Consider the following 27,593-nt stretch of genomic DNA (forward strand, 5'->3'; position numbering starts at 1 on the left):
AAGAAAACCCTAGGGATAGACTGACCTACTAGCCTCTTCCAAAGGGATGAAAGAGTAGAAGAAAGAAGAACACCAGCCTACTTAGTGAGCACCCACTGCCCATCCAGCCCTGGACCCTCGGGCGCTATCCCAAGCAGCCAGGGCACCTTGGTGAAGGAGCTTCATGGCCATGCTGTCCAGTTCTTGCTCTGACACATTCTTGAGCTGCATCAGGGAGAGGAGGCTCAGCAGCAATGGTAGGTTCCCCGAGGCTGTGAAGAAGACGGAGGGTTAGGCAGGAAGCCTGATGCTCAGATCACCTGAAGGTCAGACACCCTGCCCTGCTTTAATGGCCCTTAATAATAGGTTCAAAGTTTTCTGTTTCCTAAGGGGTGAGGTGTTTTGCTGGGATTAACTCCTATTTCTTTTATTTAGAACAGGTATGACTGATAAACTAAGTGCCAGACATAAGTTGGTACCAGGAATTCATTATTTCATTTAATCCCACTAAAAAAATGTGAAGCATGGATTGTTATTCCTATTTTGTATTGACAAAATTGAGGCTCAGAGAGGCTAAGTGACTTCTCCAAAGTCCCACAGCCAGAAAGTGGCAGGATGCTATGGTCTGAATGTTTGTGTTCCTCCAAAATTCATCTTGAAATCTTAACCCCCAATGTGATAGTATTAGGAAGTGAGATCTTTGGTAGATGACTGAATCATGAGGGCAAAATCTTCATGAATGGGATGAGTGGCCTTTTGAAAGAAACTCCCTCCCTCACCCCTTCTGCCATGTGAGGACACGGTAAGAAGATAAGCCATCATGCTGGCACATGCCTATAACCCCAGCTACTCAGGAGTCTGAGGTTGGGGGATTGCTTGAGCCTAGGAGGTCAAGGCTGTGGGGGGCAGGGGAGGAGAAGGAGGAAGAAAGGAGGAGGAGAAGTGAGGAGGAGGAGGGAGGGGAGAAGGAAAGGAAGGAGGAGGAAAAGAGGAAGAAGAACAAGAGGAGAAGAAAAAAAGAAGAAGAAAGAAGAAAAGGAAGGAAGGAGGGAAGGAAGGCAGCCATTTATGAACCAGGAAGTGGGCCTTCACCAGACACTGAATCTTTCAGCACCTTGATTTTGGATTTCCCAGCCCCCAAAACTGGGAGACATAAATTTCTGTTGTTTATAAGTCACCGTCTATGGCTCAAATAGACCCAAATCTGAATCCAATGCCCATGGCCTTCCCACTATGTTTCCACTAAATCTTAAGGTTCTTAACCAGTATTATCAGTTAAACATGGCTTGTCCTTTCCTGAAAAGAAATAACTCATCTCCTCTTGACACCCTTAAATCTACTTCCAAACCCTCAGTCCTCTGTCAGGCAGCCACAGATTACCTCTCGCTTTGCTTAGAAATATAATTTTAGACCGAGTGTGTAGCTCACACCTATAATCCCAGCACTTTGGGAGGCTGAGGCAGGCACATCACTTGAGGTCAGGAGTTCGAGGGCAGCCTGGACAATATAGTGAAACCCCACCTCTACTAAAAATACAAAAAATTAGCCGGGCGCAGTGGTGCGTGCCTGTAATCCCAGCTACGAGGGAGGCTGAGGCAGAAGAATCACTTGAACCTGGGAGGTGAAGGCTGCAGTGAGCCGAGATCATGCCACTGCACTCTAGCCTGAACAACAGAGTGAGACCCTGTCTCAAAAAGAAAAAAATTATTTTAAAAATTCAACTTCTCTAAAAATAGAAAAAAATTGAGCCGGGCACAGTTGCTCACCCCTGTAATCCAAGCACTTTGGGAGGCTGAGGCGGGCGGATCACTTGAGCTTAGGGGTTTGAGACCACCCTGGGCAACATGGTGAAACCCCGTCTGTCCTGAAAATACAAAAAAAATTAGCTAGGTGTGGTGGCACACGCCTGTAAGTCCCAGCTAATTGGGAGGCTGAGGCACAAGAATTGCTTGAACCCGGGAAGTGGAGGTTGCAGTGAGCAGAGATCTTGCCACTGCACTCCAGCGTGGGTGACAGTCTAGTGAGACTCTGTCTCAAAAATAAAATAAAATAAAATAATAATAAAATAAAATATATAAAATATAAAATAAATAAATACAATAAAATAAACCAATCCCAATTTTCAGTGTCTCCATACTGTACCAAACATCAAGCTTCCTTGACTCCAGTGAGTACCATGCCAGATTTGGAAACTATTTCCCCAGATCTCACTGGGAGCTTCCAATACATCACAGATCCACCTCCCTTCCCGGCCCCTGTGGACTGCTGCTGCCTCCAGCCTCCTTCAGATTTTCCACCTTCTTCTTCCCATGGGGGGCTGCCATGCTTGTGACAAACAACTCTGAGCACATGCTGCACACGGTGGGGATATGCACGCACACATCAAACACATCCACTCATGTTAAACACACACACAGCAAACCAAGCATGATGTATGCCCACTCTGCAATGAGAAAAAGGAGGTGAAGTTTAGCTTGATGCCACAATGGCCTTCCTTTTTCAGATAAAATCCTGATTCTCTCTCCTGGAGCAGACCTAACAAGGGTAGAGATGCCCATTCTCGACTGGCTTTCAGGTCAAAGTGTGCCCACAGCAGCTGCAGACTGACCTTCTGATGGGGAGGCCCCATGCTCCACTAGCAGACGCTGCAGGATCAGCAGGAAGTGGCCTCGGATAAGACCACCCACTTGTATATCCTCATTCCTCCTCAGGAAGGTCCTCAGGCTAATCAGTACTTTGTGAGCTGTGTCCACTGGGCTGGAATAGATGAGGTCCTGAGCAGGAGAGAAGAAAGCGAGAGATCAGAGGGTACTGCAGTTGGGGAAAAGTGACAATGCGGAATAGAGGGGCAGGAAAAGGGCCCAGAATTAGAGTGTCACAAAAACTGGGTAATCTGTCACTTACTCAGCACCTATTATGTACCAAAGGCTCTTCTAGGTGCACTGACACATCACAACCATCCCTTCGAACAGGATCATCCTAGGCCAGGCGCGGTGGCTCACGCCTGTAATCCCAGCACTTTGGGAAGCTGAGGTGGGCAGATCACGAGGTCAGGAGATCGAGACCATCCTGGCTAACATGGTGAAACCCTGTCTCTACTAAAAACACAAAAAATTAGCCGAGCGTGGTGGTGGGCACCTGTAATCCCAGCTACTCGGGAGGCTGAGGCAGAATGGCGTGAACCCATGAGGCAGAGCTTGCAGTGAGCCAGGATCACGCCACTGTACTCCAGCCTGGGTGACAGAGCGAGACTCCGTCTCAAGAAAAAGAAAAAGAATAGGTCCATCCTATTAAATCCATCCCAAACAGGAGAAAACAGAGGCTCAGAGAGATTACATGACTTGCTAAAGGTTATATAAGCCAGTGGCACAGACAGAATTTGAATGCAGGTTTCCTAACTCCAAGCCCAAAGCTCTATTTTCCAGGATGCCTCCCTCTTGCAAAAGGACAGATTCAATGCACGGTAAGGGAAGTGAGGACCAGGTCAGGCCCCTTCTCTACCAAGGCATCTGGCTATCTCTGCCCTAAGCTATAAAGGCCTTAGGCTTGGAAGATGGGAAAGGACATTGCTTTTTATTTTGCTTTCAGAGTTATTTTAATGAGTATATGTTAAAGACAAAGCCAGTCAGAAGCTGCACCAGAGGCTACCCTACTGATAGCTCCTGGCTCCCACTAGCTCAAAGAAGCCAATTCCTTTGGACAGGCTAATGTGCTGGGCTAGTTAGGACTGAGGGTTATGAACCCAAGGTCACACAGACTCTCTCTCCAGGGAGGGCAGCTCCTGACACACAGAGAGATATGGCTACAATGCATCTGGCCAGACAAACCCAGGTGTGCTGATCACTGGGCAGAAGGAGGGGATGGGGTCACAGGCATGTCTAAGTTTGACTCTTAGAAACCTCCACAGTTGCTGGAAAAACAACTATATATCAACAACCACTCAGGGCCTAATAGTGTCAGGTACTATGTTGTGTTTATACAGTAGTTGTATATTTGTTTATACATTATTTATACCTCTACAATAACTCTTCCATATAGGTGTCACCCCAATTTTTCTTTTTTCTTTTTTTTTTTTTTTTTGAGGCGGAGTACAGTGGCGCGATCTCGGCTCACTGCAAGCTCCGCCTCCCGGGTTTACGCCATTCTCCTGCCTCAGCCTCCCGAGTAGCTGGGACTACAGGCGCCGCCACCACGCCCGGCTAATTTTTTTTTGTATTTTTAGTAGAGACGGGGTTTCACTGTGTTAGCCAGGATGGTCTCGATCTCCTGACCTCGTGATCCGCCTGCCTCGGCCTCCCAAAGTGCTGGGATTACAGGCTTGAGCCACCGCGCCCGGCCTCACCCCAAATTTTCAAATGAGAAAACTAGGGCAGGTTAATCAGTTTACATTATCAAGAAAGTAATAAAGTTGTAAATTCTACTACACTGTGAGTTAATGAAGGGAAGGGATGAGGTCTACTTCATCTTTGTCACCTTGCAGGGACTCAGAAAACATCTCTGGAAAGAAAAGGTCACAGAATGGGAGGGCTAGAAAGAATCTAGATAATTTTTTCCAATACCTTTCCTTTACAGAGTATGAGGCTGAAGCCCGGTGGGAAGGGAGGAGCATGATTTGTGCAAGGTCATAGAGCCCAGAGTCAAACCAGTTTCCTGGTCTTGCACCTTCACCAACACATCACTGCCCCACTGCCACAGAGCTAGTCCCTCAGAAGTCTGAGTTAATGAATGTTAAAGGTATAAAAGGAAGGGGCTTCTCAGCTTTGAGTGGCTATGGTGAATGCTGAAGGAAGAGGAATGTGTGGACCCCACCATATGGATCAGTGGGAAGGCTCTGGGCAAAACCATGACCCAATCTGTAGTCTCTGCTGTCCAGAACTCTCTGGGACTAGATAGACCAGGGTAACTTGGCCAAGGAGGAAACAAACAGAGTTTCTGTGATGTCATTGTCCCTTCACATCTAAACAAGCTACATGAAAGACCACCCATTGATAAGAGTAGCAATTAACAGCTTTGTTTTCAGCTGTTAATTACCCATATCAAAAACAGAAATTGGTTATCAACACAAATTTTTAGACTCTTTTTCCTTCCTGTGGCTAGAAGCTGGGGAGAAATGGTAAGAATTATATATATGAACAGACAATAAAGTTGTTCCCTACTGTTCTTTCTTTTTTTTTTTTTTTTGAGATGACGTCTAGCCCTGTTGTCCAGGCTGGAGTGTAGTGGCTTGATCTTGGTTCACTGCAACCTCCGCCTCCCAGGTTCAAGCGATTCTTCTGCCTCAGCCTCCCGAGTGGCTGGGACTACAGGCGCCCACCACCATGCTCAGCTAATTGTTTGTATTTTTAGTAGAGACGGGCTACTAAATTGTACGTTGTTGACCAGGCTGGTCTCTAACTGCTGACCTTGTGATCCACCCGCCTCAGCCTCCCAAAGTGGTGGGATTACAGGCGTGAGCCACCACGCCCGGTCTCCCTGTTGTTCTTTTTTACCATTGATGTCTCTAAGGTCTAAGTTAGTGAAAAACTTACTCACTTTGGGCTCCAGTCATAGCCATGACCCTTATTAACTATATGACCTTGGGCAATTCAATTAGCTTCTCTGAGATGAACTTTATCTGGTTCAGAGGCAGAGTCAATGATTAGTGAATGACAGCCCTCTATGCGAAGCAAATCAAGAGTATTCCTACATACTATCTCATCTACCCTCATGTTTTCTCCATTTTCTGTGGGAGGAAACTGAAGTTCAGATTAGCCTCTATCTTCCTAATCCTCTATGCAACAACCTGTCTTGAAGGCAACTCCTTTCTGTTAAGCTCTATGCCAAGTGAAGCACAAGACTCCTCTCTGCCCTGACCTCCACCACCTCCAGAAAGGAGAGGTGATGAGGATGGTGCACATTCAACGACAAGGACTGGGTCACCAGGATAAATGGTGGGGCATCCACTCCAGCTTCCCTGGGATGTAGACTCTAAGTATTTGGTCTCCTGAGATTCAATTTCTGTTTGGTTTGCTTCTTTTAATATTTACATCCCGTGAAGTTAGCGGCCTAGCACAGCTTTCAGTTAGTGAGGGACCTCCATTCTAGGAAGACCCAGGCTGAAAAAGGGAATTTGGAAGAGGAGATAATGAGCTCCATTTTAGGCAGAAATGTCAAACAGATGGTTGACTTCATGGGTCTGAGCTCAGGAGAGAGGTCAGGGGTGGCGCAGAGATTTGAGTCATCACTATACAGGAGGCAAACAAAGCCATGAGTGTGAATGAGACAACCCAGGGAGAATAAATAGACTGAGTAAAAAGAGAGCCTCAGACAGAATAACTGATAGATAGGGAGTCAAAATCTGGGTTTTAATATTTTGATTCCCAACTCTTGTGACCATGGGCAAATCTCTCTAAGCCTATCTTTCATGTATTTAAAAAGAAAAAAATGGCAGGCACAGTCATTTATGCCTGTAATCCCAACACTTTGGGAGGCCATGGTGGGAGGATCACTGGAGGCCAGGAATTTGAGACCAGCTTGGGCAACATGACAAAACACTGTTTCTACAAAAAATATAAAAGTTAGCCAGACACGGTAGCACATGCCTGTAGCTACTTGGTCTTGAACTCCTGACCTCAGGTGATTCACCCAGTTCAGCCTCCCAAAGTACTAGAATTACAGGCATGAGCTGCAGCACCCAGTCAATTCTTGTTACTTGGGAGGCTGAGGCAGGAGGATCACTTGAAACCAGGAGATTGACACTGCAGTGAGCCATGATCCTGCCACTGCACTCCAGCCTGGGCAACAGAGCAAGAAAAAAAAAAAAAAAAAAAAAGAAAGAAAAAAATAAGACATAGTCATGTTATATCTTTTCTTAGATATACAAATGCCACTGTGTTACATTTGTCTACAATATTCAGTACAGTAACATGTTATATAGGATTATAGCCTAGGAGTAACAGGTCATCCCATAGACCTAAATGTAGTAGGCTAGACCATTTAGATGTGTGTAAGTATACTCCATGATGTTGGCACAACGACAAAATCACCTAATACCGTGTTTCTAAAAATGTATCCCCATCATTAAGTGATGCATGACTGTATTGTCACTACTATCCCTAGACAGACTTAGATCTGTCCAGACCCATAATTCAATGGGTCATAATTTATAAATACCTACTATGTGTGAGGAACTGACCCCAAATATTTCATCTGGTGAAGAAAACCTAGTATCTTAGTTCTGTTCCCTGCTACTCTCCTTGGTATCTAATTTGTTGTTCAATGTGCTTTCTTGAGTAGAAGGAAAAAAAGCTGAGTTAAAGCCAGCCACTAGGCAGTTTACCTTATCTAATCTAATTAACCCATCTAATTCCTGATGGGAATTTCAGTAATGTACTTCATTAAAAAGTACTGACAGCCTGGGCAACACAGTGAAACCCCATCTCTACTAAATTACAAAAAAAAAAAAAAAAAAAAATTAGCCGGGTTTGGTGGTATGTGCCTGTAGTCCCAGCTACTCGGGAGGCTGAGGCAGGAGAACTGTGTGAACCCAGGAGGTGGAGGTTGCAGTGAGCCCAGATCATGCCACTGCACTTCACCCTGGGCAACAGGGTGAGACTCTGTCTCCAGAAAAAAAAAGTATTGGGGCATCTGACAATTCTAGGTATGCCTGAGCAAGTAATGCACATATAATATTATCATGTGAGTCATGGCAAAAAAGAGGAGGAGTCCCTCTGCCATCAGAAATCTCCATCTACATGCCCCATGGGCTTCCTTTGACATTAAACCTTGTGTCAGCAGAATCTGCTTGAGAGATGACAGGGAGGTGAGAGTGGATAGTGACTAAGATCTGCATTTTATAGTGTCATCCCCTGGGGGGAAGAGAGGCACACATGTCTCAGTTGGTAGACTTCCATTAGACTTAGGAGAGTATGGATTTATAGAAACCAGGCACCTACAAGTAGAAAAGACCCCCCGCCCAACTCACATGTAGACAGTGGTAAGTCCAGAGGTGGGCTGAAGCAAATGTGGGTACCTCCTGATGTCAGTAAACTGGCTCTCAGAGAGAAGGCCCACCATTTCTGAATGTAGAAATGAATGAGTGGTTGCTTACCAGCAAGATGAGCAGGATGCTGGGGATGCTTCTGAGCAACTGGAACAGGACTGCTAAGCTGGTAGGAAGGGTGGGCTGCCCAGCAGAGGTGACATCATCCAGTTCCTCACAGCTGCTCTCTTCCCAGGAGAACCAAAGTTCCAGGACACGGTACCCATACCTACTCATGAGCTCTGGATACAACAGAAAGAACCTGAGCAGGAGCGGATGGTGGGTATAGACTAGCTGCAGGTCTGGGATGCCTTCTAGGAATTTTCTGACTGCACTGACCATAGTCTAGAGGCAAAACAAAGGAAGGAGGTAAATACACCGTGCAGAGGACCCAAGAGACCCCAACATGGCCAAGAGATGACTAGGAAAAATGTACTGGCATCTCAGTATTCCAGGACACCTTGGCTAGCTCATCCCAAGGCACTCTAGTGAGAAAATACCACTGTACTTACCTTATAACAGAAGTTCTCAACTAGGGGTCATTTTGCTCCCATGGGACATTTCGTAAAGTCTGGAGACATTTTTTACTTCCTTGATTGGGGGAATGCTATTAGGATCTAGTGGGGAGAGAGTAGGGATGCTGCTAAATATCCTACAATGCCAGGAAAGCCTATCCCAAAAGAAGAATGATCTGTGCAAAATGTTAATAGTGCTGAGGTCAACAAACCCAGCTTGATGATGGTATCACAGTGGGTTGTAATTGTCAGTGTGCATGTCTACCTCCCACACTAGACTGAAAGCTGCTTGAGGGTAGGACTGTGACAGATTAATCTGTGCACTTAGTATAGGGCCTGGCACAGAAGGGGTGAAGGGGAGATATGTTGAATAATTTCTTTTTTTTTTTTTTTTTTCCTTGAGACAGAGTTTTGCTCTTATTGCCCAGGCTGGAGTGCAATGGCATGATCTCAGCTCACTGCAATCTCTGCCTCCTGGGTTCAAGTGATTCTCCTGCCTCAGCCTCCTGAGTAGCTGCGATTACAGGCATGTGCCACCATGCCCGGCTAATTTTGTATTTTTAGTAGAGATGGGGTTTCTCCATGTTGGTCAGGCTGGTTTCGAACCCTGACCTCAGGTGATCCACCTGCCGTGGCCTCCTAAAGTGCTGGGATTACAGGTGTGAGCCACCATGCCCCGCCTTGTTGAATAATTTCTTACTTCTCACAAACCTACCTCTTCCCATTGCACATATAACAATGTTCAAATTTCTTAGTATGAGGCTGGGCGCAGGGGCTCATGCCTGTAATCCCAGCACTTTGGGAGGCCGGGGTGGGCGGATCACCTGAGATCGGGAGTTTGAGACCAGCCTGGCCAACATGGAGAAACCCCGTCTCTACTAAAAATACAAAATTAGCAGGGCATATTGGCACGTGCCTGTAATCCCAGCTACTTGAGAGGCTGAGGCAGGAGAATCGCTTGAACCTGGCAGGCGGAGGTTGTGGTGAGTCAAGATTGCGCCATTGCACTCCAGCCTGGGCAACAAGAGTGAAACTCCGTCTCAAAAAAAAAAAAAAAAAAAAAAATTCCTTAGTATGCTATTATATGAGTTTTACAGTTTTGGCTCATTTAGGTCTTTCATTCATTGTGAGTTCATTTTTGTGTACAGTATGAGTTAAGAGTCCAACTTCATTCTTTTGCATATATATGTCTAGTTGTTCCTGGAAATTTTCTGAAAAGACAAATCTTTCCCCATTGAATTATCTTGGCATCCTCATCAAAAATTGACCATAAATATATAGGTTTATTTCTGGACTCTCAATTCTATTCCATTGATCTATATGTCTACCCCTATATGTCAGTACCACACTATCCTGATTACTATAGTTTTTTGGCAAGTTCCAAAATAAAAAAGGTATGAGTCTTCCAACTTTGTTCTTCTTTTTTAAGATTGTTTTGACTATTTTGCATTTCCATATGAATTTTAGGTTCAGCTTGTTCATTTTTGCAAAAAAGTACAGCTGGGATTTTGATACAGATTGCATTGAATCTATTGATCAATTTGGAGAGCACTGCCATCTTAACACTATTAAGTCCTCCAATTCATGAATGCAATCTGTTAATTTAGATTTTTAATTAAAAAAAAAAAAACTAGAGAAAAACAGTAATGTTTTGAAATTTTCACTATATAAGTTTATATGATTTGGATTTGTGTCCCTGCCCAAATCTCATGTCCAAATTATAATCCTCAATGTTGGAGGAAGAGCCTGGTGGGAGGTGACTGGATCATGGGGGTGGACTTCCCCCTTGCTGTTCTTGTAATACTGAGTGAATTCTCATGAGACCTGGTTGTTTTAAAGTTTGTAGCACCTCCCCCTTCACTCTCTTCCTCCTTCTCCAGCCATATAAGATGTGGCGGCTTCCCCTTTGCCTTCTGCTATGATTAAGATTCCTGAGACTTCCTCAGCCATGCTTCCTGTACAGCCTGTGAAACTGTGAGTCACATAAATCTCTTTTCTTTATAAATTACTCAGTCTCTAGTAGTTCTTTATAACAATGCGAGAACTAATACAAAGTCCTTATACTTTGTTAAGTTATATTCCCAAGTATTTAATGTCTTGATGCTATTGTAAATGGAATTGCTCCCTTTTTTTTTTTTTTTTTTTTATTTTTGAGACGGAGTCTTGCTCTGTCGCCCAGGCTGGAGTGCTGTGGCCGGATCTCAGCTCACTGCAAGCTCCGCCTCCCGGGTTCCCGCCATTCTCCTGCCTCAGGCTCCCGAGTAGCTGGGACTACAGGCGCCCGCCACCTCGCCCGGCTAGTTTTTTGTATTTTTTAGTAGAGACAGGGTTTCACCGTGTTAGCCAGGATGGTCTCGATCTCCTGACCTCGTGATCCGCCCGTCTCGGCCTCCCAAAGTGCTGGGATTACAGGCTTGAGCCACCGCGCCCAGCCCGGAATTGCTCCCTTAATTTCATTTTCTTTCTTTCTTTTTTTTTTTTTTTTGGAGACAGAGTCTCACTATGTCACCCATGCTGGAATGCAGTGCCACAATTTCAGCTCACAGCTCACTGCAACCTCCGCCTCCTGGGTTCAAGCAATTCTCCTGCCTCAGCCTCCCAAGTGGCTGGGACTACAGGCACATGCTGCCATGCCCGGCTAATTTTTTGTATTTTAGTAGAGACAGGGTTTCACCACGTTGCCCAGGCTGGTCTAAAACTCCTAAGCTCAGTCAATCCGCCTGCCTCGGCCTCTCAAAGTGCTAGGATTACAGGTATGAGCAACTGCACCCGGCCTAATTTCATTTTCAAGTATTTTAATAAAGACTTAAGTCTACCTTTTCAGCTCCTCTCTATTCTACCTCCCATATGACTTAGCTAAGGCACATTAAGCTAGGCTTCCTTCCTTGAATGGATAGATTGGGCATCTTCCCACTTCTGCACATTAAATCATACTCTGCTCTCAGCTTCAAGGTTCTCCCTTCACCTCCTCCATCTCCTCCACAAAGCCTCTCCTGATGCTGTATAATCAGACACAATCTTTCCCCTTGTGCTTTGCTGCTTCTTGGCCAGTCCTCCAGCTCCAGGAGAGCATCATTACTGTAGCTGCCTGCCCCATAGGAGATCTTTTTGTCTCTCCTGACAAACTTGTGTTCTCTGAGGGCAAGGAACTTGTTTGATTCATTTCAGACCTGACAGGGCCCCACATGGTACCTAGTTCATGTCAAGTGGTCAATCCACATTGGTTGAGCTGCTGAAATGTTGAGAAGCAAATAAAAAACCATGGGCATAGAGCTGTGTTCAACAGCTTAGGAAATGCTGATCAAACTGGAATGAAGTTGCTGAAAAGGAAGAGCTTCTAGGCATAAGTAGGGCCGGACACTCTGAAATATCCATCCCCACAGAGTCACCCACACTCCGGCTATTGGGGATCCTCAGACACATACCTCAACACACATCAGTGTGTATCTCCTCCACTGCTTCCACAAAGGCTCAAAGACCATGAGAATCAGAAAGGATCTCAGAGATAACTCTGCCCAAGGCCCAGAAAGGGAAGGAGATCTCTCAAGGAAGGCCCAGAACATTAGCAACAGAACCAGAATGTGAACCCAAGAGTCCTGCCTTTCTGCACAATGCTGGTATACAAGGTTACCCTGCTTCTACACAGAGGGCATTCAGAGGTAAATGGCACCAAGGAAGCCTTCTCATAGAAGATACCACACAGAGAAGGTAACATCAGAGACAGAAGCAAAGGAAAGGAGGCACGGTGTCCCTTGCAGCACCACCCCACCTAGGCAGTCCCATTGCTCACCAAGGACCTCAGTGACCATGAAGGGTGCTCCTCTACTCACACCTCTTTAGCTTTACCAGCTGCCCAGAACAAAGAGCTTCCCTGCCTCCAGTAGCTTGATGGTCCCTGTTTGGCCTTCTAAACTCTCTTTCACCTCCCTCCTAACCTTTCTTTTCACTCTAATCAGAACAACTTCCTGATGAACTAGGGCAACATGAATCTACATGAGTAATTCTCAAAAATAATACTGGAGAGAGGAGCAGTGGCTCACACCTGTAATCCTAGCATTTTCACACCTGTAATCCTAGCATTTTCGGAGGCTAAGGCAGGGGAATTGCCTGAGTCCAGGAGTTTGAGACCAGCCCGTCTCTACAGAAAAAAAAAAAAATTAACCAGGCATGGTGGTGCATGCCTATGGTACCAGCTACTCAGGAAGCTGAGGTGGGAGTATTGCTTGAGCTCAGGAGGTCAAGGCTGCAGGGAGTTGTGATCACACCACTGCACTCCAGTCTGGGTGACAAAGTAAGACCCTGTCTCAAAAAATAATAATAATATTGAGTAAAATGAATAAACAAATAAAAAGAAAGAAAACATCCATACAGTAGAATTCCAACTAAAAAATATAGAAGGAATTGTAAGCCAGGCATGGTGGCTCACGCCTGTAATCCCAGCACTTTGGGAGGCTGAAGCGAGTGGATCATGAGGTCAGGAGTTCAAGACCAGCCTGGCCAACATGGTGAAACCCTGTCTCTACTAAAAACACAAAAATTAGCCAGGCATGGTGGCAGGCACCTATAATCCCAGCTACTTGGGGGGCTGAGGCAGGATAATTGCTTGAACCTGAGGCAGAGGTTGCAGTGAGCCGAGATTGCACCACTGCACTCCAGCTTGGGCGACAGGGCAAAACTCTGTCTAAAAAACAAATGTATGTGTGTGTGTATATATATATATATATATAAAGAAATTGTATCAGAAAAATCACTGTTTTGTAATCTTCATTCAGCCCGCAATCATCAATGGATGCTAAAACTAGGAGAAAGTTTGATGAGGAGCAGAATATATACATAGCCTCAAAGTATCTTCCTACTAGATACTTATTAGTTACAAGGAGATAAATAGTAACTTAATTTTTTTTTTTTTTTGTAGAGAAAGGCTCTCCCTTTGTTGCCCATGCTGATCTCAAATATCTGGCCTCAAGCAATCCTCCCATCTTGGCCTCCCAAAGTGCTGGGATTATAGGCATGAATCACTGCATGTGGCCAAAAAATAGTAACTTTATACTGAAGAAATCTAACACATCAAGTAATCACCAAAAACATTACCAATAATGGGAAAAACCATCATCATATGCCTCCTGAAGACACAATATCACTTGTGTGGTATTCTTGTCCAAAATGTACAACCTAAACCTAATAATGAAGACATATCAGAAAAATCCAAAGTGAGGAACGGTCTACAAAATAACTATTCTGTAATCTTAAAACATGTCAATGTCATGAAGTCGTAAAACAAAAAAGGTAAGAAGCTGTTCAAAGACCAAAAAAAAAAAAACTAAAGTGGGACACATGACAACCTAATGTAACGTATAATTCTATATTGAATCTTGGACTAGAAAATGAATAGCTATAAAGAACATTTTGGGCCAGGCGCGGTGGCTCACACCTGTAATCCCAGCACTTTGGGAGGCCGAAACGGGTGGATCACCTGAGATCAGGAGTTCAAGACCAGCCTGGTCAACATGGTGAAACCCTATATCTACTAAAAATATAAAAAATTAGCTGGGTGTGGTGGCAGGCTCCTATAATCCTAGCTACTCAGGAGGCTGAGGCAGGAGAATCACTTGAACCCGAGAGGTGGAGGTTGCAGTGAGCCGAGATCACGCCACTGCACTCTAGCCTTGCAACAGAACAAGACTCCATCTCAAAAAAAAAAAAAAAAAAGTAGAACATTTTGGTATAAATAGTGAAATTTGACTATTGACTACTATGGATTACATAGTATTATATACAATGTTAAATTTCTTGCTTTTGATCACTGTACTCTGATTATGTAAAAGAGAAAGTCCTAATTCTTAGGAAATACACATTGAAGGATTTATGAATAAAATGACTATCTGAAAATTATTTTCAAGTGGTTCAGAAAAAAAGAATATGGGGGTGGGGATGGGAAAAGAGAGAATGCAAATGAGATAAAAATAAACATTGGTGAATCTGGCTAATCGATATCTTTGAACTATTCTTGTAATTTTTTGTAAGGTGCAATTATATCAAAATAAAATTGACTAGAAAAATCAAGCTGTGATTGTATGTTGCCCTTTACATATTTACATTAAATTTTATCTTATTTTTTGAGACAAGGTCCTACTCTTGTCACCCAGGCTGGAGTGCAGTGGCATGAACGTGGCTCACAGCAGCCTCGACCTCTTGGGCTCAAGTAATCCTCCCGCCTCAGCCTTCCCAGTAGCTGGGACCACAGGTGCGCACCACCATGCCTGGCCAATTTTTAAAAATTTTCTGGCCGGGCACGGTGGCTCATGCCTGTAATCCCAGCACTTTGAAAGGCTAAGGCACGTGGATTGCCTGAGGTCAGGAGTTCGAGACCAGCCTGACCAACATGGTGAAAACCAGTCTCTACTAAAAATACAACAATTAGCTGGGCGTAGTGGCACATGCCTGCAATCCCACTGTAATCCCAGCTACTCAGAAGGCTGAGGCAGGAGAATTGCTTGAACCCGGGAGGCGGAGGTTGCAGTGAGCCGAGATGGTGCCACTGCACTCCAGCCTGGGAAACAAGAGCAAGACTCTTGGTTGTTCAATTGTTAGAGAACTTTTCGTTTAGAAGTAAAGGTTTCTCAGGTCATGAAAATTATTAGTATTCTGAAAAAAAAAAATCAAGACTGAAGTTCAAGTAACTTTCTGTAGATCACACAGTTAACTGATCCGGGAGTCAGTACTCCAGCTCAGACTTGACTGACTCCTAAGGCTCATTCCTTAGTACCACCTCTGGTTGGTACAGGAGCAAAGAGCTCTGAGGTATTGGTATCTCCTTCTGGTAACAGTTTATCAAAGAAAGTGGATTGCTGGGACTCAGATCATTGTTAGTCAGGCTATTGGATCACTTTCATGGTGGTTGTGTGTGGACAAGTTTTCTCTCTCCAGATTCTTTATAAACTCCTGGGATCAAGGGCCATGTCTGATTCATCACTGAACCTCTCACCTATGTCATAGAATATTGCTTCTGTTCCTTAGTGTGGACCCTTCAGCCTAAAGCTAAAGATACTGTTCCTTCATTGACTATTAATTTTGCCTCTTTTTGATTACTGTTGAGGCAAATGTGATGCGAGTAGACCTGGTTTAATTTGAATGGAAACAGAAAGGCATAGTGGAAGTGAATGGGTTTTCAAGTAAGACATACCTGGGCACACGATGTCCTGTTGTCTTTCTCTTTGTGATAGTAGCAGCCACTGGTGATCACTGCCTAGATCCACTAATTAATTAGGGATTACAAAACAATAATATTCTAGTTCTGTCATTCTCTCTTTGTTTATTAACTTAAATACTTGTATAAAAGGAAACTCCTGGCTGGGCGTGGTGGCTCACGCCTGTAATCCCAGCACTTTGGGAGGCCGAGGCTGGTGGATCACGAGGTCAGGAGATGGAGACCATCCTGGCTAACACGATAAAACCCCGTCTCTACTGAAAATACAAAAAATTAACCAGGCATGGTGGCGGGCGCATATAGTCCCAGCTACTCAGGAGGCTGAGGCAGGAGAATGGCGTGAACCCAGGAGGTGGAGCTTGTGGTGAGCAGAGATCGCACCACTGCACTCCAGCCTGGGTGACAGAGCGAGACTCTGTCTCAAAAAAAAAAAAAAAAAAAAAAAAAAAAAAAAAAAAACAGAAGGGGAAACTTCCCCTCATTAACTATTCAGTTACTCTGAAGGGTTAGATTACATAGGAAACATAGGTGAAATGCTTGATTCTTTTCCTTTGGTTACCAGTTTTCAAAAACATGAGTTTGTTGCATAGCATCCTCCAAAGGTGACTAAAGAGTTTTTTGGTTTTTTTTTTCAATTTTTAGTATTTTGTAGAGACAAGGTCTTACTATGTTGCCCAGGCTGGTCTTGAACTCCTGGCTGAGGCAGGAGAATCGCTTGAACCCAGAAGGCGGAGGTTGCAGTGAGCCGATATCACACCATTGCACTCCTGACCTCAGGTGATCCACCCACCTCAGCCTCCCAAAGTGCTGGGATTATAGGCATGAGCCACCGTGGCCAGCCTCAGTCCTGATTTTCTTATCTGTAGAATGCAAATAATAATCTCTTCCTCCCAGGACTGCTGAAAGAATTAGGTAAATTATACAGGCTCTGTATGAGTCTGCATCCTACTCCTCTCCACTCTCTAACACCTCCACTTTGTCTCTCTCTACCACGTGCTTGTCTATACACTATCATCATCATGGTCTCTCAGGGAACACTAATGTAAAGAGGTACAGGAGGAGGAGGAGTCCAGGCATTGTGGTCCATACCTCACGTAGTGTATTGTCTTTGTCCTGGCAGATTGCAAGCAGATAGATGGAGGCTTTGAAGACCACCAGTGGGGGGCGCTCGCCCTGGTCCTGCAGAGACAGGAGGAAGCTTTGCACAGCCTCAAATAATTCTGCCTCTGAGACAAACCTGTCAACCAAGAAAAGCCTGAGTGAGAAAGGCAGAGCTGGCAGGCCACTGGGCTCTTCTATCCTGCCTGGCCACATCCTTCCTCAGCCCACTGTCCTGCCCCAGCATGCCCACAGCCTAATGACATCTTACACAAACAGTGTGCTATACATACTTACAAAGCATTGCCATATACATACATCGCATTTTTCTATGCCTTGTGCAAGACTCAGGGCATAGAACAATGCCTTGTTAGGGGCCAAATACTCCTCATTCACACTTGGGAGGTGAGCTAACTGCCAGCTGGACCAGCACTGTTAAAGAAAAGGGTGCTACTGCTGGGGTTCAGAAGGCCCTGCTTTGGCAGCTACTCCACCCCTCTCTTCTTGTATTTATCATGAAACAGTGGTGTATTTAACAGATATAACACCAAAAGCATAAATGACAAAAGAAAAAATAGATAAATTAGAGGTCATCAAAATTAAAAATATTTGTGCTTCAAAAGATACCGCTAAGAAAGTGAAAAGGGCCAGGTGTGATGGCTCATGCCTAGAGTCTCAGCACTCTGGGAGGCTGAGGTGGGAGAATTGCTTGAGGCCAGGAGTTCGAGACCAGCCTAGGCAATGTAGTCAGACCTCATCTCTACAAAAAAAAAAAAAAAAAATTTAGCCATTTGTGGAGATGCATGCCTATAGTGCCAGCTACTTGGGAGGCTGAGATGGGAGGATTGCTAGAGCCCAGGAGGTTGAGGCTGCAGTGAGCCATGATTGTGCTACTGCATTTCAGCCTCAGTGAGACAGCAAGATACGAAAGGAAAGGAAGAGGAACGGGGAAGGGGAAGGTAAGGAAAAAGGGAGGGAGAGGAGAGGAGGGGAGGGAATAGGGGAAAGGACAGGACAGGGCAGGAATGGAAAGGAAGAAAGAAAAGAAAGCGAAAAGACAGCAAACAGGAGGCCAGGTGTGGTGGCTCATGCCCGTAATGGTAGCATTTGGGGAGGCCAAGGTGAGAGGATTGAGAATATACCCAAAAAGAATTAAAAACACTACTCAAACAAATACATGTACACACATGTTTACAACAGCACTATTCACAACAGCCAAAAGGTGGAAAGAGCCCAAATGTCCATCAATAGGTGAATAAAAGCAAATTATGGTGTATATATACAAAGGTATATTATTCAGCCATAAAAGGAATGAAGTACTGATACACGATACAAACATTATGCTCACTGGATGGACTTCTAAAATGTTATGCTAAGTGGAAGAAGCCAGACACAAAAAGTCACACTTTGTATGATTCCATCTATATGAAATATTCAGAATAGGTAAATCCAAAGAGTCAGAACAGATTGTTGGTTGCCAGGAGCTGGGGAGGGAGGAGGAATGGAAGTGACAGCTTTGCAGTGATGGAAATGTTCTAGAACTAGATGAAGGTGGTGGTTGCACATTTTAAATTAATACTAAATACCACTGAATTGTTCACTTTAAAATGGTCAAGCTTATGTTGTGTAAATTTTACCTCAATAATTTTTTTTTTTTTTTTTAAGACTGAGTCTCACTCTGTTGCCCAGGCTGGAGAGCAATGGCGAAATATTAGCTCACTGCAACCTCTGCCTCCCAAGTTCAAGTGATTCTCCTGCTTCAGCCTCCTGAATAGTTGGGATTACAGATGGTCGCCACCATGTCCGGCTAATTTTGTATTTTTAGTAGAGACAGGGTTTCACCATGGTGGTCAGGTTGGTCTTGAACTCCTGAACTCAGGTGATCCACCTACCTCGGCCTCCCAAAGTGCTGGGATTACAGGTGTAAGTCACCGCACCCGGCCAATAAATTATTATTAATTTATTAACTTATTTATTTTTTGGGACAGAGTATCACTCTGTTGCCCATGCTGGAGTGCAATGGCACGATCTCGGCTCACTGCAACTTCCCCCTCCCGGGTTCAAACAATTCTCCTGCCTCAGCCTCCCAAGTAGCTGGGATTACAGGCACCCACCACGATGCCCTTTTAGTAGAGATGGGGTTTCACCTTGTTGGTCAGGCTGGTCTCAAACTCCTGACCTCAGGTGATCCACCTGCCTCGGCCTCCCAAAGTGCTGTGATTACAGGTGTCAGCCACCGCGCCTAGCCCAATAAATTATTTCTTAAAGTTTAAGAAAGAACAGTCCTTTTATTTTTATATCCTTTTTGAGATGGAGTCTCACTCTGTCACCCAGGCTGGAGTGCAGTGGCATGATCTTGGCTCACTGCAACCTCTGCCTCCTGGGTTCAAGCAATTCTCCTGTCTCAGCCTCCGGAGTAGCTGGGATTGTAGGTGTGGACCACTACGACCAGCTAATTTTTGTATGTTTTGTGGAGACAGGGTTTCGCCGTGATGGCCAGGCTGGTCTCGAACTCCTGACCTCAAGTGATTGGCCCACCTTGGCCTCCCAAAGCACTGGGGTTACAGGCGTGAGCCACCATGCCCAGCCATGATTTTTAAAATGTAATAAATTGGATAGTAATGATTAAAACCAAAGTAAACTGAAGTTTTTCTTCTGTGCACAAACACCACCCTCAAGGATAGCAAGGAATACTCATTGGCTTTCCAGGCCTCTGTCTCTCAGCACAGTGTCTACCCACCTGTTCTAACCCCCTTCCAAGATACGAGCCTCTCAGGGACACAACCCATTTCTTACTTATCCCTGTGTCCCCAGTGCCCAGCATCAGGCTTGGAGGGATGCCTCTGTGAATACTGAACTGAACTGCTGATGAAGGTCCCAAGACCCACCACCAGCCATCACTTTTGTGCACTGACCTGTCCTCGTGGATGTAGGCCAAGTAGAAGAGTAGCAGGATGCAGTACTGTCTCTGGCGAGCAGCTCCCTCCATGTACTGGCAATCAGACAGGAAGGCAAGGCTTTCAGGGCTCCTGCTGCTTATCTGGGGCAGCCCGTGCTGTAGGAGCTCAGACACTGCAGAGAGTTCTAGGGAGGGAACAAGTAGAGGAAAGCCACACAGAGAACATAGGAGAACAGGTAATCAGCACATTAGTACCTACTACATGCAGAGTACTGCACAGGGCAGCAAGGGTAAATGCAGTATAGAAGGAAATAAGGAAATCAGAGGCTCCTCTTCCTTTGAGCAAGGTTCAGCCTACCAGGAAAGACTAAAGTTAACAAGAGGAAGGACATGGATATGTCTCAAAAATTAACATTCATTCTTTTTTATTTCCTTTTTTCTTTTGACAGAGTCTCACTCTGTTGCCCATGCTGGAGTGCAATGGCACGATCTCGGCTCACTGCAACCTCCCCCTTCTGGGTTCAAGCAATTCTCCTGCCTCAACCTCCCAAGTAGCTGGGATTACAGGCACCCACCACCATGCCCAGCTAATTTTTTGTATTTTTAGTAGAGATGGGGTTTCACCATGTTGGCCAGGCTGGTCTCGAATCCCTGACCTCAGGTGATCCACCCACCTCCACCTCCCAAAAACATTCATTCTTTCATTCATTTGACATATGTTCATTGAGTGGCTACTACTCTTAGGACAGACTGTGAGATCCAGGCCCTACCTCCAAGAACTGGCAGCTGATGGGAAGAGACATATAATGAGACAGGCACTTGCAGGACATGTGGTCAGCACCATATTGAGGAGGGAGTGACTCAGATCGCCTGGCATGGGGAAGGCAAGATCAAAGAGGAAGAAACTGTGGGCTGGGTGCCGTGGCTCACACCTATAATCCCAGCATTTTGGGAGGCTGAGAAGGGCAGATCACCTGAGGTCAGGAGTTCAAGACCAGCCTGGCCAACATAGTGAAACCCTGTCCCTACAAAAATACAAAAATTAGCCGGCCATGATGGCGGGTGCCTATAATCCCAGCTACTTGGGAGGCTGAGGTGGGAGAATCACGAACCCAGGAGGCAGAGGTTGCAGTGAGCCGAGATGGCACCATTGCACTCCAGCCTGGGTGACAAGTGCAAAACTCCATCTCAGAAAAAAGAAAGAAAGCTTTGGGAGGTCAAGGCGGGTGGATCACGAGGTCAGGATGGAGACCATCCTGTCTAACACAGTGAAACCCCGTCTCTACTAAAAATACAAAAAATTAGCCAGGCGAGGTAGCGGGCCCCTGTAGTCCCAGCTACTCGGGAGGCTGAGGCAGGAGAATGGCGTGAACTCGGTGGGGGCGGAGCCTGCAGTGAGCCAAGATCGCACAACTGCACTCCAGCCTGGGTGACAGAGCGAGACTCCATCTCAAAAAAAAAAAAGAAAAAGAAAGAAACAAACAAACAAGCTGTGGAGGGTGAGGAGAAAAGAGGCAGCAACAGGAGAAAAGAGAAAAGGAAGCGAGGTGTTCAGAGGCCCGAAGGCATGAGAAGACATGCCATGTTTCCATTCAGTGTGACTGGACAGTCAGTGAATAGATGTGGGGTGTCAGCAGCTGGGGAACTATGTGATGTAATCTGTAGCTGGACTGTGAAAGACCTTTAAGCAAATGCCACTTAAAGAAGTGGGACTTTATCCTGAGGGCAGAGATTTCTAGATTTCTTATGAAAACGGTTTCATAAAAGAAGGAATATTTTAATACCAAAAGAATAGGAAAGAAGAACAGGCATGGTGGCTCAAGCCGGTAATCCCAGCACTTTGGGAGACCAAGACAGGAAGGAAGGGAGGGAGGGAGGAAGGGAGGGAGGGAGCGAGCGAGGGAGGGAGGAAGGAAAGAAACACTACTTGAATGAATGAAGAAACAGAACACACTATTCATGCTATAGTGAACACTGGACTCCTGAGGCCTGGTGTGGGGATGCTGCAGAGGCGACTGTCAGGAAGAAGGAACTGGACTTGATGGACATGAGGATCCTTCTCAACTCTAAGGTGCCAGGAGCCTTGGGTTCCATCATTTTACAGTTCTATTATTTCACATCCCTAGGAATCAACCTATAATAGTATCACTCCGATTCCTCTGGACAGCCTCAAGCAAAGAAATCTCATGCCTGTACTAACTCACTATCTAGTCAATCAGCAAGGCACCCAGACTCTAAAGACCAGCACAGGCCACATGAGTGGTCAAATTGTAGCATCTTACCTTCTTCAGAAGGTGGTCCTGTCTTCTCTGGAGCTGAGAGAAGGTTGAGGCACATATAGTAGAGGAAATTGGAACACACCTGGTTTAGGGCTGAGTGACTTAGAGAGGGAGAAGAAGAAAGAACAGAAGAGAAGACATTGCTACTTTGACTGGGAGAGCATTATCCCTGCCATATGCCTGGGCACCACTGCTTTGTGCCAGAGGCTAGTGAAATTCTAGCCATGGCCATGGCAGAAGACGTCCTAAGGTGGCTATGAAAAGTAAATATGGGGCTGGGCACAGTGGCTTATGCCTGTAATTCTAGAACTTTGGGAAGCCAAGGTGGGTGGATCACCTAAGGTCAGGAGTTTGAGACCAGCCTGGCCAAAATGGTGAAACCCCATCTCTACTAAAAACACAAAAATTTGGCCAGGCACAGTGGCTCAAGCCTGTAATCCCAGCACTTTGGAGGCTGAGGCAGGCAGATCACGAGGTCAGGAGTTCCAGACCAGCCTGACCAACGTGGTGAAACCCTGTCTCTACTAAAAATACAAAATTAGCCAGGCGTGGTGGCGCACGCCTGTAAACCCAGCTACTCAGAAGGCTGAGGCAGGAGAATCGCTTGAACTCAGAAGGCAGAGGTTGCAGTGAGCCGAGATAGTGCCATTGCACTCTAGCCTGGGCGACAGAGGGAGACTCGGTCTCAAATATAATAATACAAAAATTTGCTAGGCGTGGTGGCAGGTACCTGGAATTCCAGCTACTTGGGATGCTGAGGCAGGAGAATTGCTTGAACCCAGAAAGCAGAGGTTGCAGTGAGCCGAAATCGTGCCATTGCACTCCAGCCTGGGTGACAAGAGCAAGGCTCTGTCTTTAAAAAAAAAAAAAAAAAGTAAATATGGAACCTGCTGCTTCAGCTGTAACTTGGACACCTGGCCCATATAGGCACTCACTAAAAATTTACTGAAAAAATATGAAGTGGGGGCTATAAGCTCCAATTTAATAAAACATACAAATAAAAAAGTGCCCCTAGGCCAGAAAAGGGCTGAGGAAGTACTAGAAAAAGCAGCAGCAGCTGAACCCCACATGGGCAGTCAAGGAGTACTTCCAAAATTTTGACTTTCAATGCAGGTGGGTCCTTGTATTCTCTCCTAAATGTTGGATGGTGTATTCAGTATTATGGAAGGAAAGCTGGGCACTGCATTGTAGCCAGCTTGTAGGCTGGGGGAAGTAACAAATTAATCTTCTTAGTAAATACAGAAACAGGGGGCAAATCATAAATGAGAAGGTACAGAGGCTGCTCTAGAAATCTAACAAGACAGAGACTGAGGCAGCAACCTCTACTTTAACAAGAGAGTTTCTCCTCTAGAATTGGAGAGCTGGTAGAAACTAGAACATGACAGGCACTGCATCCTTTCCCCTTTGAGGTCCTCAATTTCCTCAGTGGTCTCACTCTGTCGCTCCGGCTAGAGTGGGGTGAGATCATAGCTCACTGCAGCTTTTTTTTTTTTTTTTAAGATGGAATCTCACTCTGTCACCCAGGCTGGAGTGCAGTGGTGCTATCTCGAGAAGCTCACTGCAACCTCCACCTCCCGGGTTCAAGCCAATCTTCTGCCTCAGCCGGAGTTTCCTGCTCAATCCGTCCAGTTTCCTCATTTAAATGAGAGGTTAAACAAATGATCTCTGAAAGCCCTTCCAGTTTTGGGGGGCATTTTGGACAGAGAGAGACAAGGTCTCACTGCCGCTTTGACCTCCTAGGCTCAAGGATCCTCTCGCCTCAGCCTCCTGAGTATCTGAGACTAGAGGTGTGTACCACCAGGTCTGGCTAAAAAAAAAAAAAAAAAAAAAAAACTTTTGTGGCCAGCCATGGTGGCTCAAACCTGTAATCCCAGCACTTTGGGAGGCCAAGGCGGGCGGATCACCTGAGGTCAGGAGTTCGAGACCAGTCTGGCCAACATGGTGAAACCCCATTTCTACTAAAAATACAAAAATTAGCCAGATGTGGTGGCAGGCACCTATAATCCCAGCTACTGAGGTTCTGAGGCAGGAGAATTGCTTGAACCCAGGAGGTGGTTGTTGCAGTGAGCCAAGATTGTACCACTGTACTCCAGCCTGGGTGACACAGCAAGACTCCATCTCAAAAATATATATATATATTTATAGAGACTAGGGTCTTGCTATGCTGCTTAAGTTGATCTTGAACTGCTGTCTTCAAGCAATCCTCCCATCTTGGCCTCCCAAAGTGCTGGGATTACAGCCATGAGCCACTGTGCCAGGCCTCTCCCAGTTTTGATGTGACAGGTACCCATCCAAGTATCACCAGGCATAAGATCCTTACCAGGCAAGATTCAATACAACCTACAGAAGCATGTTCAGCTTATTGCACCAGATGCTGAGCAAGGCAGACACTATGTCAACACCACCATGAGCTCATGACTAAAACACACCAGCCAACAATTCCCACTTGTCCCGTCAAGAAGGGCATTGGCCCCTTGGCCACTCAATATTGCCTGGGACCACACATACCTCAGACCACTGCAAAACCTGGCCTTCAGCTCCAGGGTCAGTCGTATGAAGGATGAGGCAGCTTCGGAGAAGTGGGAATAAAGCAGAAGCAGTTTAAACCAGACTTGTCACAGAGAGTCCCAAGCCTGGGTGGTATCTAAAAGCTCTGGTTTTAGAGTTACACAGACCTGGTTCAAAATGTGCTCCATCTCTATCTGGCAGTTTCACTCTGGAAAGGTTTTTTAACTTCTCTGAGACTCAGTTTTGATATTTGTACCTCACAGGCTGCTGTAAAGCTAAGTAAGATAAATGCATGGAGAACATCTAACAAGTACTTGACTCAAAGTAAGTGCTGCAATAAGTGCTCATTTTCTTCCATTCTGAATGATCCTCCATTACAATTTGGGACATTTGACAAGGACCTAGGAAGGGCACATCTGCTCCTTCTATCCCTTCTTCCAGTTTCATAGAAAACAATCCAGTTTCAGATGCAGAAAGAACAGGAGTAGTTACTATTTTATTCTCATCTCTAAACTGTCTGTTGAAAGCAATTGGTTCTCAGAACAGGGGTCCGATAACATTATCTTTCCTTTTTTTTTTTTTTTTTGAGACGGAGTCTCACTTTGTCGCCAGGCTGGAGTGCAGTGGCATGATATCGGCTCACTACAACCTCCGCCTCCCGGGTTCAAGCGATTATCCTGCCTCAGCCTCCCAAGTAACTGGGACTACAGGTGTGCACCACCACACCCAGCTTAGTATTTTTAGTAGAGACGGGGTTTCACCATGTTGGCCAGGATGGTCTCAATCTCTTGACCTCATGATCCGCCCACCTCGGCCTCCCAAAGTGCTGGATTACAGGTGCGAGCCACTGCGCCCAGCCTTTTTTTTTTTTTTTTTTTTTTAAGATGGAGTTTCACTCTTATTGCCCAGGCTAGAGTGCAATGGCACGATCTTGGCTCACTGCAACCTCCATCTCCCAGGTTCAAGCAATTCTCCTGCCTCAGCCTCCTGAGTAGCTGGGATTACAGGCATGTGCCACCATGCCCAGCTAATTTTGTATTTTTAGTAAAGACAGGGTTTCTACATGTTGGTCAGGTTGGTATTGAACTCCGGACCTCAGGTGATCCGCCCACCTCGGCCTCCCAAAGTGCTGGGATTACAGGCGTGAGCCACTGTGGCCTGGCCAGCAGTTTCTGCCTTAGCTGTTGACCCTGGCCCAGGCCCTTGTGCTTCTGGCTCCTCCCAGTCTCCCCAGGAAGGCTTTCAGCCAATACTAAACTCTGTTCTGCCTTCCCTGGGCCACTGTAAAGCAGAATCCTAGATAAAGAAGACTCAGAAGCTCCCATTTCACCAGCCCCTGAGTTGGGAATAATCTGTATTTTATCCTGGGGCTAAAGCAGCTGATAGGGAATCCCTCAGGGTTTCACAGCAACTCTCTGGGGCAACAATTTAACCCATGACTTCCCCAGGGAAGGGGCACCAAGCTTCCCTTCCAGATGCGCTCCTCTTGGCCCAATCTCTCAGGGATCCAGAGTTTCTCCACCCTCCTACTCCAGGTCTCCATACCATTCCTGGCTGGCAGTGCCTGCTTCCCTCCTCCCTCTTGCAGGTTGAGCCTCTAATCCTGTGCTACCTGGCTTTGTGCTGCACAGATCTCCCTATAGATCTCACAGCCTTTTTCTACATCCCCTATTCCCCACCACTGCCCCCAAGAGATCTACACTTGCCTCTCATCCAGTGCCCCAAGACTACCTCTTGGGTCCTGAAGTATGGCAGGCAGGAAGAATGTTAGAAGGAAGGGAAGAAGTGTGTATCAGTTATCACAATGGCTGAGGGATGCAGTCTTCAGGAAATCTATATAATCATCTCGTTTAATTCTCACTATTATCACCATGTTCTAGCTAAGGACACTGGAGATAAGAAAATTAATTTATGCAATCTCAATACACAAGTTAAGAGAGGTGAGAAGAATTCCAACTCATATGGGCTAACAACCACAGTCTCTCTACTGCTTCTTCCTATGAGCAGCTAATCAGATGTGTTTCCAATCCTAGGGGGTAGAAAAATCCTTCCTAATTCCATGTTCCCCTCTACTCATACCCCTGTTTCTCACCTTCCCCTCACATGAAACTTGTCAAAAGAGTTGTGTATCCTGTCTCTACTGCCTCATCTTGCACTCATTCTTTAACTCACTCTGGTCTGTCTTCCATTCCAACCACTCCACAGAAACTGCTCTGGCCAATGTGGCCAAAAGCTGCCATGAAGCCAAGTTCAATGGACATTTTTAAACTTCATCTTACTTGACCTCTGGGATGCATTTCACACTCCTGACTACTCCCCAATCCACAAAACTCTCTTCATTTGGCTTCCTTAATGTCATACCCTTCTGGTTTCCTTCCTCCCTCTCCAAATGCTCGTACTCTCCTCCTCCTGACCATTAAATGCTTCTCTCTTAATTTTGTCTTGACTTCTTTCATCATTTCATTTTACACACTCAACTTTGAAGAATCTCACCTGATCCCCACTGAGGAGTCAGCCTCACAAGGACAGGGGTCTGTTTTGTTCACTGCTAAATCTCCAGCTGTAGCATGATATGTTGCATGCAGTAGGTGCCCAATATTTGTTGAATGAATGAAAGGCTGGATGCTGAAGATTTCTATACCTGTATCTAAATCCCAGATCTCTCCCTTGTCTTCAGACAGTCAATTACCCACCTAACATCTTCATTGGAACATCTCACATTCACCCTGACCCAAACTGACCGTATCCTCTACTGCCTCCCCAAACCAGATCCTCCTGCAGTGAGCCTTCTCTCAGTTAACACACCACCATCCACATAGAAGGCAGCCAGAAGTCAGGCATTACCCTGCACTGTTGCCTCTCTTTCAAGCCCTACATCCAACTATTCCATGCCCCAACACTACCTTAGTTCCTACCACCAACCTGAGTTAATCCAAGAGGCTGAGATACATGCCTCCAATCTGCCTCCCTCTAACTCATAGTCCACACAGCTCCAAGAAAGATCTTTCTGAAACAGAAATCTGAAATGTTGCTCCACTTCTTTAAAACTCAACAAAACTCCTAGGATAAAATCCAAATTCCAGGCCAG

The 27,593-nt window shown here is 45.6% G+C and overlaps 1 protein-coding gene across 1 annotated transcript in view; it reads right to left on the reverse strand.

The window, feature by feature from the left end:
• Positions 1-27,593, reverse strand: part of MEI1 (meiotic double-stranded break formation protein 1) — a 93,391-nt gene that overhangs the window by 19,690 nt on the left and 46,108 nt on the right. Inside the window, exons 16-22 of the mRNA XM_025399227.1 lie at positions 24,506-24,566; positions 22,001-22,098; positions 19,735-19,903; positions 16,811-16,958; positions 8,069-8,344; positions 2,588-2,753; positions 147-251 (exon numbers count right to left, since the gene is read on the reverse strand). Coding sequence (XP_025255012.1) covers positions 147-251; positions 2,588-2,753; positions 8,069-8,344; positions 16,811-16,958; positions 19,735-19,903; positions 22,001-22,098; positions 24,506-24,566 — 1,023 coding nt within the window. The remainder of the gene's footprint in view (positions 1-146; positions 252-2,587; positions 2,754-8,068; positions 8,345-16,810; positions 16,959-19,734; positions 19,904-22,000; positions 22,099-24,505; positions 24,567-27,593) is intronic.

Source organism: Theropithecus gelada, chromosome 10, assembly GCF_003255815.1.
Source record: "Theropithecus gelada isolate Dixy chromosome 10, Tgel_1.0, whole genome shotgun sequence".
NCBI lineage: Eukaryota > Metazoa > Chordata > Mammalia > Primates > Cercopithecidae > Theropithecus > Theropithecus gelada.